This window comes from Neoarius graeffei, chromosome 8 (genome assembly GCF_027579695.1).
Source record: "Neoarius graeffei isolate fNeoGra1 chromosome 8, fNeoGra1.pri, whole genome shotgun sequence".
Taxonomy (NCBI): Eukaryota; Metazoa; Chordata; class Actinopteri; order Siluriformes; family Ariidae; genus Neoarius; species Neoarius graeffei.
Window position 1 is genome coordinate 35,893,260 of NC_083576.1, and position 12,500 is coordinate 35,905,759.

Genomic DNA, 12,500 nt, shown 5'->3' on the forward strand with positions numbered 1-12,500 from the left:
GTTTTGCAAAGTGTGGGTGTCTTGCAGTCCCGAGTGGGATGGGGCCAATTTTTTTGGCACGACACAGAAATGAAAAATATACAAAACTATTTTTCATTTTCTGAAATCAATTATACATACAGGGTTAAAAAAATTACATGTGCTTATTTAGATTATTAATTCAGTGGTACTGAAAGCTTCAAAATGTCTTAACTTAGCAATGCCTCTTAACAATAGCTGTTATTGATCATGATTGACTATCGGAAAAAGGGGTTTGTTTGACAGCACGCATTAGATTGACCAACACACAGGACTATGTTGAAATCCAAGGAGCTCAATGTAGACCTGAGAAAGAGGATAATGGATTTACCCAACTCAGGAATGTCTCTTGGAACCATTTCTAAACACCTGCCAATTCCAAGATAATCAGTTCAAACGATTTTACATTAGTACAAGTGATTGTAGCTACTATGCCAAGGCCTGGAGTAAGACCCAAACTGCCACCCTCAGCTAAAAGGAAATTGGTTGGATGGTCAGGAACCCCCAAGGCACAGGCCTTCCATGAACTGGAAGCTGGTGGAATGTCACAGTCTAGAGTCAAGCGAGTTTTACACCACCATGAGCTACATTGTCTGAGAGGTTGCCATAAAAAAAGAAACCCCTGCTCTAAAATTGATGGCTTCCAGGTTGAAGAAAGTTTGCAGCTCAGCACATGGGCAAAGAGACCTTCTGGAGGAAAGTATGGCCACAATAATCAGAGGTATGTTTGGAGGAGTAAAGGTGAGGGATTCAACCCCAAAAGGACTATACCAGCTGTTTAGCATAGTGGTGGTTGCATCATGCTCTGGGCCTGTTTTGCTGCCAGTGAAACTGATGCATTGCTCAAAGTGGGTGGAATAATGTAAAAGGGGGACTATCAGAATTTTTCAGCATATAACTTCAAACCATCAGCTAGATGATTGAAACTTGGACACAATTGTGTGTCCCAACAGGGCAATGACCCCAAACAGACATCAGAGATAGTTGTGGAAAAGATAATGCAGGCTCACATAAAGATTTTGGAATAGCCTGACCTCAACCTGAATGAAAATGTGTGGACTGTGCTGAAAATTCAAGTCAAGTCAAATCAAGTTGATTTTTATAGCGCTTTTAACAATAGACATTGTCACAAAGCAGCTTTACAGAATTTTAGTTACTTTAAACATGAGCTAATTTTATCCCTAGTCTATCCCCAGTGAGCAAGCCTGTGGCGACGGTGGCAAGGAAAAACTCCCTCAGACAACATTAGGAAGAAACCTCAAGAGGAACCAGACTCAAAAGGGAATCCATCCTTATTTGGGTGATAACAGCATGATTTATAACATTTTAACAGTTTTAACATGAAGTCTGTTTTGTTGAAGTTATAAACTCTTCATTGCTGGAAACTTGAGTGCAAAACTGTTCATGACAACTCTAGTCCTAAAGTTAGTAAGTCAACTATAGTCCTCAGCCATAAAAGCATTTCTGTAAGTGTCCAGAGTGTCTTCCAAGTGTGACTTTCGACTGTCCATATGGGGCCGTCCTCCACAGGAGCAATGTGATGAGACTCTAACCAGACATAGGGCATCAGGATGGATCAGGCAGGTCCAAGGAGCAGAAGAGGTCAGCATCTTGATCTCAGGATTGACATGTAACTCAAAGGGACAGACGGGGGGGGGGGGGGGGGGGGGAGAGAAAGAAAACACAGGTTGTTAGGTATGCCCAATATCACCTGATGAGTAAGAACAGTATACATTTTGCACTGAGTGCAAGCAGGGACTCTGGCAAAACTAACTATGACAGCATAACTAAAAGGGGAGAGCCAGAAGGTAACACAGGCATGAGGGCGCCCTGGGACATAAAGCAGCCAGCCACTACACTGTCAACAAACTCGAGTGAGCAAGTGAGTGGGGGCTGACAGCATCCATACATCCCAGTTTACCAAAACACACTATGCTTGAGGACCCTCCAGATCTACTCCTTTACCTAATAAAAATATTAACAAAAGGCTTGACTGAACAGATATATTTTCAGCCTAGACTTAAATGCTGAGACTGTGTCTGATTCCCGAACACTACTTGGAAGGTTGTTCCATAACTGTGGGGCTTTGTAAGAAAAGGCTCTGCCCCCTGATGTAGCCTTCACTATACGAGGTACCAGCAGATAGCCTGCACTAGAGCCCTGCACTCTCGCGGGACCCGCCGCAAAGCAGTGCGGTGTGGGACAAATTTTGAAAGCTCATTGCGGGTGCGGGCGGGACCGGAAGTGCACATATGCGCACGCGGGCAGGAACGGGAGTGCACACATGCGGCGCGGGTGGGAGCGGTAATAAGCTGCAGTCCCGCTAACTAAAAACATGCTTGAAATAAAATTAATAAATTATTAATTTATGTCTATCATATATAATTTGTGCTGGGTATTTTATTTGGCATTAATAAAAACATTTTAAGATGCCTAAATTTGCAGAGAAAGTCAGACTGCCGGATTGAGTGAGAAATAGCATCTTAAACTTGCCATTGATCACTCTAATGACTCGCAGTTCACACCCAGCTAGCAAGAGAACCATGAGTGAATTGATTTACTTGTTGCGTTAGTCTACAACTTTAACCAGAGAGACAGGTTACACAGTGACGGTAGGCTTGACTCAATGCTATCCCAGAAATCCTTCCTGTAATATGCAAATTTGGCTGTCCAATCAGAGGCGGCCACATTTGCATATTACAGGAAGGATTTCTGGGATAGCATTGAGTCAAGCCTACCATCACTGTGTAACATGTCTCTCTGATTAAAGTTGTAGACTAACGCAAGCAGGAAATCAATTCATTTCTTTTACTAGCTTTGCTTTGCAATAAAAAAAAAAAAAACATTGGTACAAAGCAAGCCCATTCACTTTTTTATGCTGATCAGAGAATTACAATGGTTTCTCATGTGATAAAAATGTGTGATTTGCGATTAAATATTTTAATCGTTTGACAGCACTAGTTATTATTACTAGAGATACTACATGCTGAATTCAGAAATAAGGTAAACAATAACAAACGTGAGCTGTAGATGTTTATGCTCAAATCCACTCAAAGTAGGGGGCGGGGCACCATCACGCTGTGTCAAGACAAGAACTTTCCTGAGAAATAACGCGAACATCTGCATCATGCGGGATTTGCGGGCGGGAGCGGGACTGAAAATCATAATTTTTTTGTGGGTGCGGGCGGGAGCGGGACTGAAAATCATAATTCTTTGCGGGCGGGAGTGGGACTGCACAATGCGGGCGCGGGCGGGAGCGGGACTGAAAAATCCGACCCGCACAGACCTCTAGCCTGCACCTTTTGATCTAAGTAGGTGTGGTGGGTCATAAAGGACCAGAAGTTCGCTCAGGTACTGTGGTGCAAGACCATTCAGTGCTTTAAAGATCAACAGTAGTATTTTATAAACAATATGAAATTTGACTGGGAGCCAATGCAGTGTGGATAAGACAGGGGTGATGTGGTCATATTTTCTAATTCCAGTAAAGACTGTTGCTGCTGCATTTTGAGTTAACTGGAGCTTGTTTATGCACTTATTGGAACATCCAGACAGTAAGGCATTACAATAATCCAACCTCGAGGTAACAAAAGCATGAACTAGTTTTTCTGCATTGTGTAGTGACATTACATTTCTTATCTTAGCAATATTTCTGAGATGAAAGAAAGCTATCCGGGTAATGTTATCGATATGAGTTTCAAATGAAATTTGAATTTCAGGTCAGTACCAGGAAATTTAATTGATTTTGGCTACTAATTCTACCAAGAGTAGTGGTCAAATATCCAGTCAGAATTCGGCTGGAATTTTGTTGATGGCTACTGAAAGCATCTGGTCAAGGTGAAACGTGCTAAGGGACATTTTAACCAAATATTAGTTCTTCTGTATGTATACTTTTGACCTTGCATTTATAATTTTGACCCTGTGTTGATTTAAGAAAACCCAAAATAAATTAAAACTTGTTCACAAAGTTCTTGTTTTGTTTCCTATTAAAGACCTATGTTGTACAATCATTCTTCCCCAGAAAAAGAACAGTTCAAAGAAATCTTTAAAAGTCCAGTATTGCCATGACTTTCTTGTTCATGATGAGTGTCTGTAAACTTTTGACCACACCTGTATTACAGCTTTTTGAACTTAATCTAAATGCCAGTATGCTTGATTTCCAGACATTCTGCTTTAAATTAAAGAGACTTTCATCCTAATTGGGTGAAAAATGCAGGAAGAACAGTACTTTTTAGGATTACAACAAGGAAAAAGTCGAGAGTTGATTTCAAATGCTGCATTTGTATTTAAAATCTGTTGCTATTAACTCTCTATATCAGACCTGGGCATTTTACGGCCCACGGGCCGCATCCGGCCCTTTGGTTCATTCTGACCGGCCCGCATAAGGTTAACTAGAAATTACAAAATAAACGTATTTTCTAATTTTACCTCATGCATGGACTGAATGTGCTTTTGCTTTTATTTTGAAGTTGTGTTCAACAAAAACGCAATGCGCGCGATATGAACATGACATGAAATCCCAAGAAACCTAATCCCGCGATAACTACTTCCGTAATTTGTCCAGACCAACCACAAACTTGTACGTCATCCTTCAAACGGTCCAGCCAATCACATAGTGTGATGTCACCAGCAGGCGCCAGAGCCTGAGCCGATCTGTAGATCTGATACCTACACCGAATCGACGTTGTTCACAAGAAGACGTTGGTCACAAGAAGACTTTAGCCCCCAAAATGTCCGCAAAAAGAAGAAAGTTAGATGCCAAATGCAGGGCTTTCAACAAAACATGGACTGCTAAGTATTTATTTACTGAAGTCAGAGATAAAGCCGTGTGTTTAGTTTGCGGAGAGCAGATCCGAAAAACTGAAAAACACCAAATGAGGTGATTAGACTACAAATGTGGGCATCATTATTATAATAATATGATGTATCTTGCTTGATATTTGGAGTAGAAAGACAATATTGTGATGTCTTTATTGTGTTTTGGGGTGAATGTGACTGGAAAAAAAAGGTACAAACGTTCATATTTTGTTAACCATTGTTTTGGGAAATTTGATTGAATAAATGACATTTTTTGTAAGGCAACCTCATTTTTTCCATACTCTCACCAGTCTTAGCAGCTTGTAAAAACAATGTTATTTACTGCTTTATATAAAGAAATACAATTAATATTATGCAGAATTTAGTTCAGCCTTTTGGTCCGGCCCACCACAAAATTTTCTGTTTCTCATGTGGCCCCATGGAAAAAATAATTGCCCACCCCTGCTCTATATGAATTCCAAAGAGCTGTCATGATCAGTGCAACAAGCCATCATTAGGCTGGTTAATCAAAATAAACCTATCAGAGTCATAGCAAAACTATTTCAAATCATAAAAAAGCACCAAAAAATTAATCAATCCTTTGCTACATTCTTAAAAAGAAAGAACTCACTTGTGAGCTCAGGAACACTAAAAGGCCCAGAAGCCCAAGAAAACAGTTGTTGAATAACAGAAGAATTCTTTCGCTGGTGTAGAAAAACCCCTTCACAACAGTTCTTCAGATCAAGATAACCCTCCAAGAGGTAGGCCTATCTGTCTCAAAGTCAACAATCATGAGAAGACTGCACCATTGTAAGTACTGAGGGTTTACCCCAAGATGTAAACCATTGGTAAACATCAAAAACCAGAAGACCAGATTAATGGTTGCCAAAAAAAATATTCAAAACCAAACAATTCTGGAACAGCACGTTGTGGACAAATGAGACAAAGATAAACTTGTACGAGAATGACGGGAAGAGAAGAATATGGAGAAAGGAACCAACTGCTCATGATCTGATGCATACTACCTCATTTTATAGCATAGCCATGTATTGCTGCCAGCAGAACTGGTTTCCTTGTATTTTTGTTGTTGATTTGTCTGCTGGCAAGAACAGCAGGATGAATTCTAGTGTATTGGGCTATGCTATCTGCTCAGCTCGAACTAAATACTTCAAAACCTGCTAGAGTGTGCTTTACACATTCAATTACCTAACCTGACCTCCAACTGAGAATTTCACTTGCTGAAGGCAAAACTCCCCAAGAACAAAGCAAGAACTGAAAAATGTCTAGCAGAGTGTTGCCAGCAAAGAAACACGATGTCTGGTGAGGTCTATGGTTTCCAGACTTCAGGCAGTAATTTACTGCAAAGAAAGATGGTTAGTTCTTTGGTCCCTTAAAAAAAAGGGGGGGGGGGGGGGGGAGAGAGATGACAGAAATTAAGTCAGTATTTGATTTCAACTCCAATATACTGTTGTATATAGCTAAAATAACAAGAATGGTTACTGTCCAAATATTTATGGACCTAATTATGTGTGAATGTTCATGTTTGAATCACTCCTTTCAAAGCCAATTCAGAGTCTCCAGAATTCAGAATGTATTTGAAATTTCCCATATAGCCTCTGCATGAGAAGATAGTGTATGAGGAGTGTGTATTGGACTATGTTCTATTTTATGTGATTTTTTTTTTTTTTTTGAGAGTCAATGATGGTAGTGGATCAAAGTCAATATCCATAAGTCAGTTGTCTTTCTAAATCCATCCACTTTTCTGTGCTTACTTTGGTTCAGATGGTGCTTAGCTGAGAACACTAATGTTTCTCATAGTCAGTGGGATGATACAAGCATAGTGAATGACCAGAACAAGATCTGTTTGTATGCATTTTGTGTATGGCTATAGGTACATTTTAGCCCATTTTAGATAAATTTTTAAATATCCCCCCCCCCCAAAAAAAAAAAAAGCATTATCTAATTTGATCACATTAATTTTTCTCCCAATCAGCTGAATATTAAGATGTCATTTTATGTCAGAGCATGTTTGGTTAGAAGACAAGACACTGTACTCTCTCAAATCTTAGAAAACATGAAATTATTACTTTTTTGTTCAAAAATTGTGTTTTATTTAAATCACATTATTGAGTTTGATATTTGGAAATGGCTTGGAAAAGATTCTATAAAACGCAGTGTATTATTAAGTCTAATCTTCTATCAAAATTGGTCTCTTATTTTCTTGGAACTCATTGGAACTCCTTCTTTCATAGGTAAATTGAGTCATACTGAGTTGGTCAAATATGGCCTTGCTGATGTAATAGAAAACCCAGGAATCATCACGGATGTTGGAATGAAAGCTGTTAATGAAGTGTTTCCCTCCATCAAGTATCTTGTTATTTATAACTGCCCGCATCTTCACAATCCACACAGCTGGATCACAGGTATTTATGAATTTCTAAATCAAATGTTTCTTAATTCTTTTAACTTTGCTTTTTAAAAAGTTTTATTATAAAAAGTTTTACACAGTTGTTTTAGTCACAAAGTTTTTTTTTTTTTCAATTCAGTCGGTACACAGTTTGTGTTAACTGCAAGTGAGTACTTGGTATATTTTAGGAGACAATCTTAATTTAATGTTTGCATTGACTTTTGGCACAGTTTTGTTTTTGTTGTTGTTTTGGCTATGTTCTTCAGCCAATTGATTAAACCACATTGCTACAGTCCTTGTATAGAAAAATGTAATTATAGTCCTTTTACGTCTATCCATTGTTTCAAAGCGAAAGAAATAATTGGAAGCTCAATTCCTTACAAACTGTGTAAAAGTCATAGTTTTTGTATAGGGGCTCAGCTATAGATCTTCTCCATTTTATTGCAGATGTGTTTAATACCTCACAAAGTATAAAAATAATTAATGTAACGAATGCCTTACACTACAAAACAGCGTTTTCAATACATTTTTTGAAGGGCTTTTCAATAAATGATAAACGGAAAACCTTGTACGTATGAGGTTTTGTATACATACGTGCCTCAAGGGTATGCAAGGTTTTTTTTTTTTTTTTTTTTTTATAGACATTTCCTTGACCAGAACAAGCCACAACAATAATACTAAAAATATTTTACATTCACCAGTATGGATTATTTCAGTTCACTGAAAATTTATTTGTATAGCACTTTCAACAATAGACATTATCACAAATGTTTTGCATTAATCCAGTTGTTGATTTAGATCCTTAATGAGCAAGTTGGATACACAAATGGCAAGGAAAAACTCCATGAGATGACAAATGGATGATACCTTTAGATGAACTAGAATCAAATTGGAACCAATCCTCTTCTGTGTGATTGTAGGATTACACATCATAACGCTTCCACAAGTGTCAGACGGCACTAAATTTATATATTTAAATTGTCAGACGGCACTAAATTTGTTGAAAGGATGTTCAGTTATGAGCATCATAGTTTTTATGATCACAGCAGCAGGTCTTGGGTACAAGTCTACGGTATCCAGGTAAGATTATGTGCTGAAGTAAAGGTGTTTGTCTGGGACCATTTCTAGGAATAGAGTATGAGTCACAAATGAGTTAAAGTTCCCCATCAGCTGCTCTTCCTCTTGCCATTTAAACATGTAGTGTACAATATATTTTTGGAAATGTACGAGGTATGTCAGGGCACAAGTCACAGAAAATTCCGTTCATGGTTTTAAAAGCCAAGTTCCAAGTGGACTAGAAATTCTAATTGATTTTCCCTTATTCACATTACTATTCTCTGACTATTCTGCAGCTCCTGTAAACTAGCATGTCTACAGCCATGTCTCTGAGGTTATTATAGGCTGATAATTACCTATCAGCTGAGCAGGCATGTTCAACTCTGAAAAGTGTTCTAAGGAATGCTCTTATGTGGCTGTACCAGGCTCTTGGGATCTGCACTCTTTTGCACTGCACCTATTTACAACAGCATTTGCTATGGCATAGTGCAAGGACTTTCGGCCCCAGCTCACCCACATTCAAATAGTGTTTATCAAGAATGTCGTAGCTTTCGCTCATGAATATTCAGAACACATCACTTGATTGTGTTTCATATAAACACAATTCTAAAAGAATGGCAAACAGTAAAGAAATGCAGTGAATTACACTAGAAGATGGCGGAATATCTGGAGGAAAATTCATATATGCAGACATTCAAAACCACAATGTAGAACAACTTAAATGTTGGTTAATGCATCAAGGGTTGCCAAAAGCTGGAAATCAGGCTCAACTTGTGAAAAGATGAGCTCAAATGCCAGGCCTTGCCCTAAAGTCGGGTTACATGCATACATTTAGATGCAAGATGTAAACTGAAAGGTCACTTTGGGCAAAAAATTAAATAATGAATCTTAATGTGTCTGCTGAGCATTATATATATATATATATATATATATATATATATATATATATATATGTATATGTATGTATGTATATGTGTGTGTGTGTGTGTGTATATATATATATATATATATATATATATATATATATATATATATGTGTGTGTGTGTGTGTGTATATATATATATATATATATATATATATATATATATATATATATATATATTGTGTGTGTGTATATATATTGTGTGTGTGTGTATATATACGTGTGTGTGTGTGTGTGTATATATATATATAATATATATCAGGGTTCCCACGGGTCATGGAATTTCTGGAATATCATGGAATTTCAATAAAGGTTTTTCCAGTCATGGAATTTGACCATTTTGCATGCACAGTCATGGAATATCATGGAATTTTCTCAACAGTAGTGTAGAAGCAAAATTTGAGTATATTTTGTTTCTTATTTTTGTTTAGTCTCCAACGTTGTTTCTTAAGGTTTTCGTTTAGTCTACAACGTTTCACGCTCTAAAATGTGCAACATTCTAGAATGCAAAATCTTTGAGCCCACAGAAGCCCGGGACTCTGTGTCAGTTGAGGCAAACATGCCTGGCAAATGCAGGTTCCAAGAAAGCTGGCTCGAAAATGACTCGTTCAAAGGCTGGCTATCACGAATTGACGACCACAGGGCTAAATGTAGTGTTTGTAAAACAGTCATATTTCTCTCAAATATGGGAGAGTACGCACTGCGGAGCCACGCAACTGGAAAAAAACATGCTGCACGGCTCTGGGCGGTGAGAGCATCGACCTCATAACAGCGATGCTAGTTCAGCCATCAACAAGAAGAGAGCCTGAAGCTGCTCCCGCCCCCTCCTCCAGCGATGTTGGCACCACGCGACTCACCAGTAGCAGCAGCAGCCGAGAACACCTTGGTCTAATACCAGCAAAAACTCTGGAGGCTGAAATCCTGTGGTGTCTGAAGCTGACCGAGTCCCACTGGTCATACAGGTCCTCGGAAAAGAGTGGTACGTATGCAATGTACCTAATGTTAGCCAACTTAGCCTGTAACTTTAGATGCATTAGTAGTACTATGTTTGGTGGTGTCAAAAACATTGGTGATTAATTTCGCTTGGTAAATCTGACAGAATATGCACAGTAGTGTTAGTGGTCTGAATGAACATCGATTTAAATGTCGATGCAAGCAAACCACCAACCATGCTTCCATGGAGTGTTAGCTAGCTAAAAGGTTTGGCGTGTTCATGAACTGCCACTCCGAGAGTGCTTCAGTGGTGGCGTTGGTGGTGTCAAAAACATTGGCCATTAATTTTGCTGGGCAAATCTGACAGAATATGCACGGTAACGTTAGTGATCTGTATGAACATCGTTTTAAATGTAGACGCAAGCATAAACCATCAACCATGCTTCCATGGGCTGTTGTTATCTTGAATAGCTAAATGGTTGGGTATGTTCATAAACTGCCACTCCGAGAGTGGCTCAAGCAGCACGGTTGCCAGATGTGACTGATGATTTCCAGCCCAAAAAATGCTCAAAAACCGCCTGGAGGCACCAAATCCTGCCCAATTTAAACCAAATTCTATTGATTTCTATGGCCATAAATCTACAGAAAAACCCACCCAATGCCCTTTTTTACCGGCAGACGGCCATCCTAAACAGCCCAATTGGGCAGGAAACTGGCAACACTGTCAAGCAGCTCTGACTTTCAAACCGTTCGTTCCGAGCTGTCGTTTATCAAGAGTGAAGTGCTCGTTTTTTTTTTTTTTTTTACAACCATAGTGCGGTATTCTCTGTTGAAATGACGAACGCAGCGGGCTACCTGGTAGGACTAATTAGCTCAAGGAAACATTAAGGTCACGAAATTTATATGAATCTAAGCTAAATTCAGCGGCCATTTTCAGATCAAAGTTGCAACCCCCCTTCTCCGTGCTGTATTAACCACATTCACTGGAAACATGTAATACAGTCACGGTTGGTTTCAGAAGTAGCATCCAAGATTTTAGACACAGAAATGCACTGCTACTATTAAACTTAAAGATGTGTATGTCTATATTGATACAATCGTTCGTCTAGTTTACTGTGCTATAACACAAGGTGATTCAACTTAATGTAAGAATTATTTATTTAATAAATTATGTGGGTCAGCACAAAAAATCTCACAGAGCCACAGCTCTAGTGCCCCAATAGTTGTCATATTAAAAACATTAAAACACTGAAGTTAATTATTTTAAGTGTGACATGTAAGTGGAATAGCTGTTATGATTATGCAATGCATTTCAATTAATATTGCAGAGTTATATTATATCCTTGTACATCTTTTTTTCTTGTTGGTGTTTGCAGGTTCTCTGTTCAGGAGGATGTTTCCAGACAGCAACATTGCCAGCAGCTTTCAATGTGGAGAGACAAAGTCCTCTTATTTGACTGTTTTTGGTCTTGCACCATACTGCAAGTCACTGGTAATGGACAGGATTAAATCAGCACAGAATGGGTATGTTTTGCTGTTTGATGAGAGCCTGAATCAGAAAACACAATCCAAGCAGATGGACATACACGTGAAATTTTGGGACAATGATATTGTGGCTACCCATTATTTCAGTTCTGACTTCATGGGACACTCTACTGCTGAGGACATGGTGAAGGTCTTCCACAAGGCAACAGAAGGGTTAACTTACTAAAATCTTGTACAACTGTCAGTGGATGGACCTAATGTAAATTTGAAATTCCACAAACTCATACAAACAGAAATGGAGAATGATGTGAACACATGCCTACTAAATGTGGGTAGCTGTGGCTTACATATTTTACATGGCGCTTTCAAAAAGGGTGCAGATGTTGCCCAATGGAATTTAGACCAGTTTCTCAGCAGTGCATACTGGCTACTGAAAGATTCTCCTGCGCGGAGAGAAGATTATGCAAAAGCCGTAGGACAAACCTCTCCCTTAATGCCACTGAAGTTCTGCAAAATTAGATGGGTTGAAAATGTGCCTGTTACTGACAGAATGTTAAGGATTCTTCCTGATTTTACGACATATGTCCATGCAGTCGAGGCTGGCAAATTCTCAAATCCAGCAACTAAGCTACCTTACTGTCAAAGAGGGGTGCACAGATCCCCTCATGCCTGCAAAACTGGCATTTCTTTTATCATTCTCAAAAGAGGTTGCACCGTTTTTGACTCAATACCAAACAGACCGCCCTATGATCCTGTTTCTGGGGGGAGATCTGTTTAATTTAATGTCCTCAATTATGGCACGCTTTATGAAGTCTGATGTAATGGCTAATGCCAACACAGTTGGTAAAGTGATGTCATTAGACATCACTGACAAAAACAATCTT

At 38.9% G+C, this 12,500-nt stretch overlaps 2 protein-coding genes across 6 annotated transcripts in view; both read left to right on the top strand.

The window, feature by feature from the left end:
- The window catches only part of fbxo38 (F-box protein 38), a 406,136-nt gene that overhangs the window by 192,906 nt on the left and 200,730 nt on the right, over positions 1-12,500 (top strand). For all 4 annotated transcript variants that reach the window (XM_060927607.1, XM_060927608.1, XM_060927609.1 and 1 more), the window contains exon 9: positions 7,065-7,235. In XM_060927607.1, the coding sequence (XP_060783590.1) occupies positions 7,065-7,235 (171 nt within the window). The remainder of the gene's footprint in view (positions 1-7,064; positions 7,236-12,500) is intronic.
- Positions 9,425-12,500, top strand: part of LOC132890101 (uncharacterized) — a 4,132-nt gene continuing 1,056 nt past the window's right edge. For both annotated transcript variants that reach the window (XM_060926893.1, XM_060926894.1), the window contains exons 1-2: positions 9,425-10,177; positions 11,508-12,500. The exon at positions 11,508-12,500 is cut by the window's right edge and continues 1,056 nt beyond it. In XM_060926893.1, coding sequence (XP_060782876.1) covers positions 12,198-12,500 — 303 coding nt within the window. In that variant the 5' untranslated portion in view covers positions 9,425-10,177; positions 11,508-12,197. The remainder of the gene's footprint in view (positions 10,178-11,507) is intronic.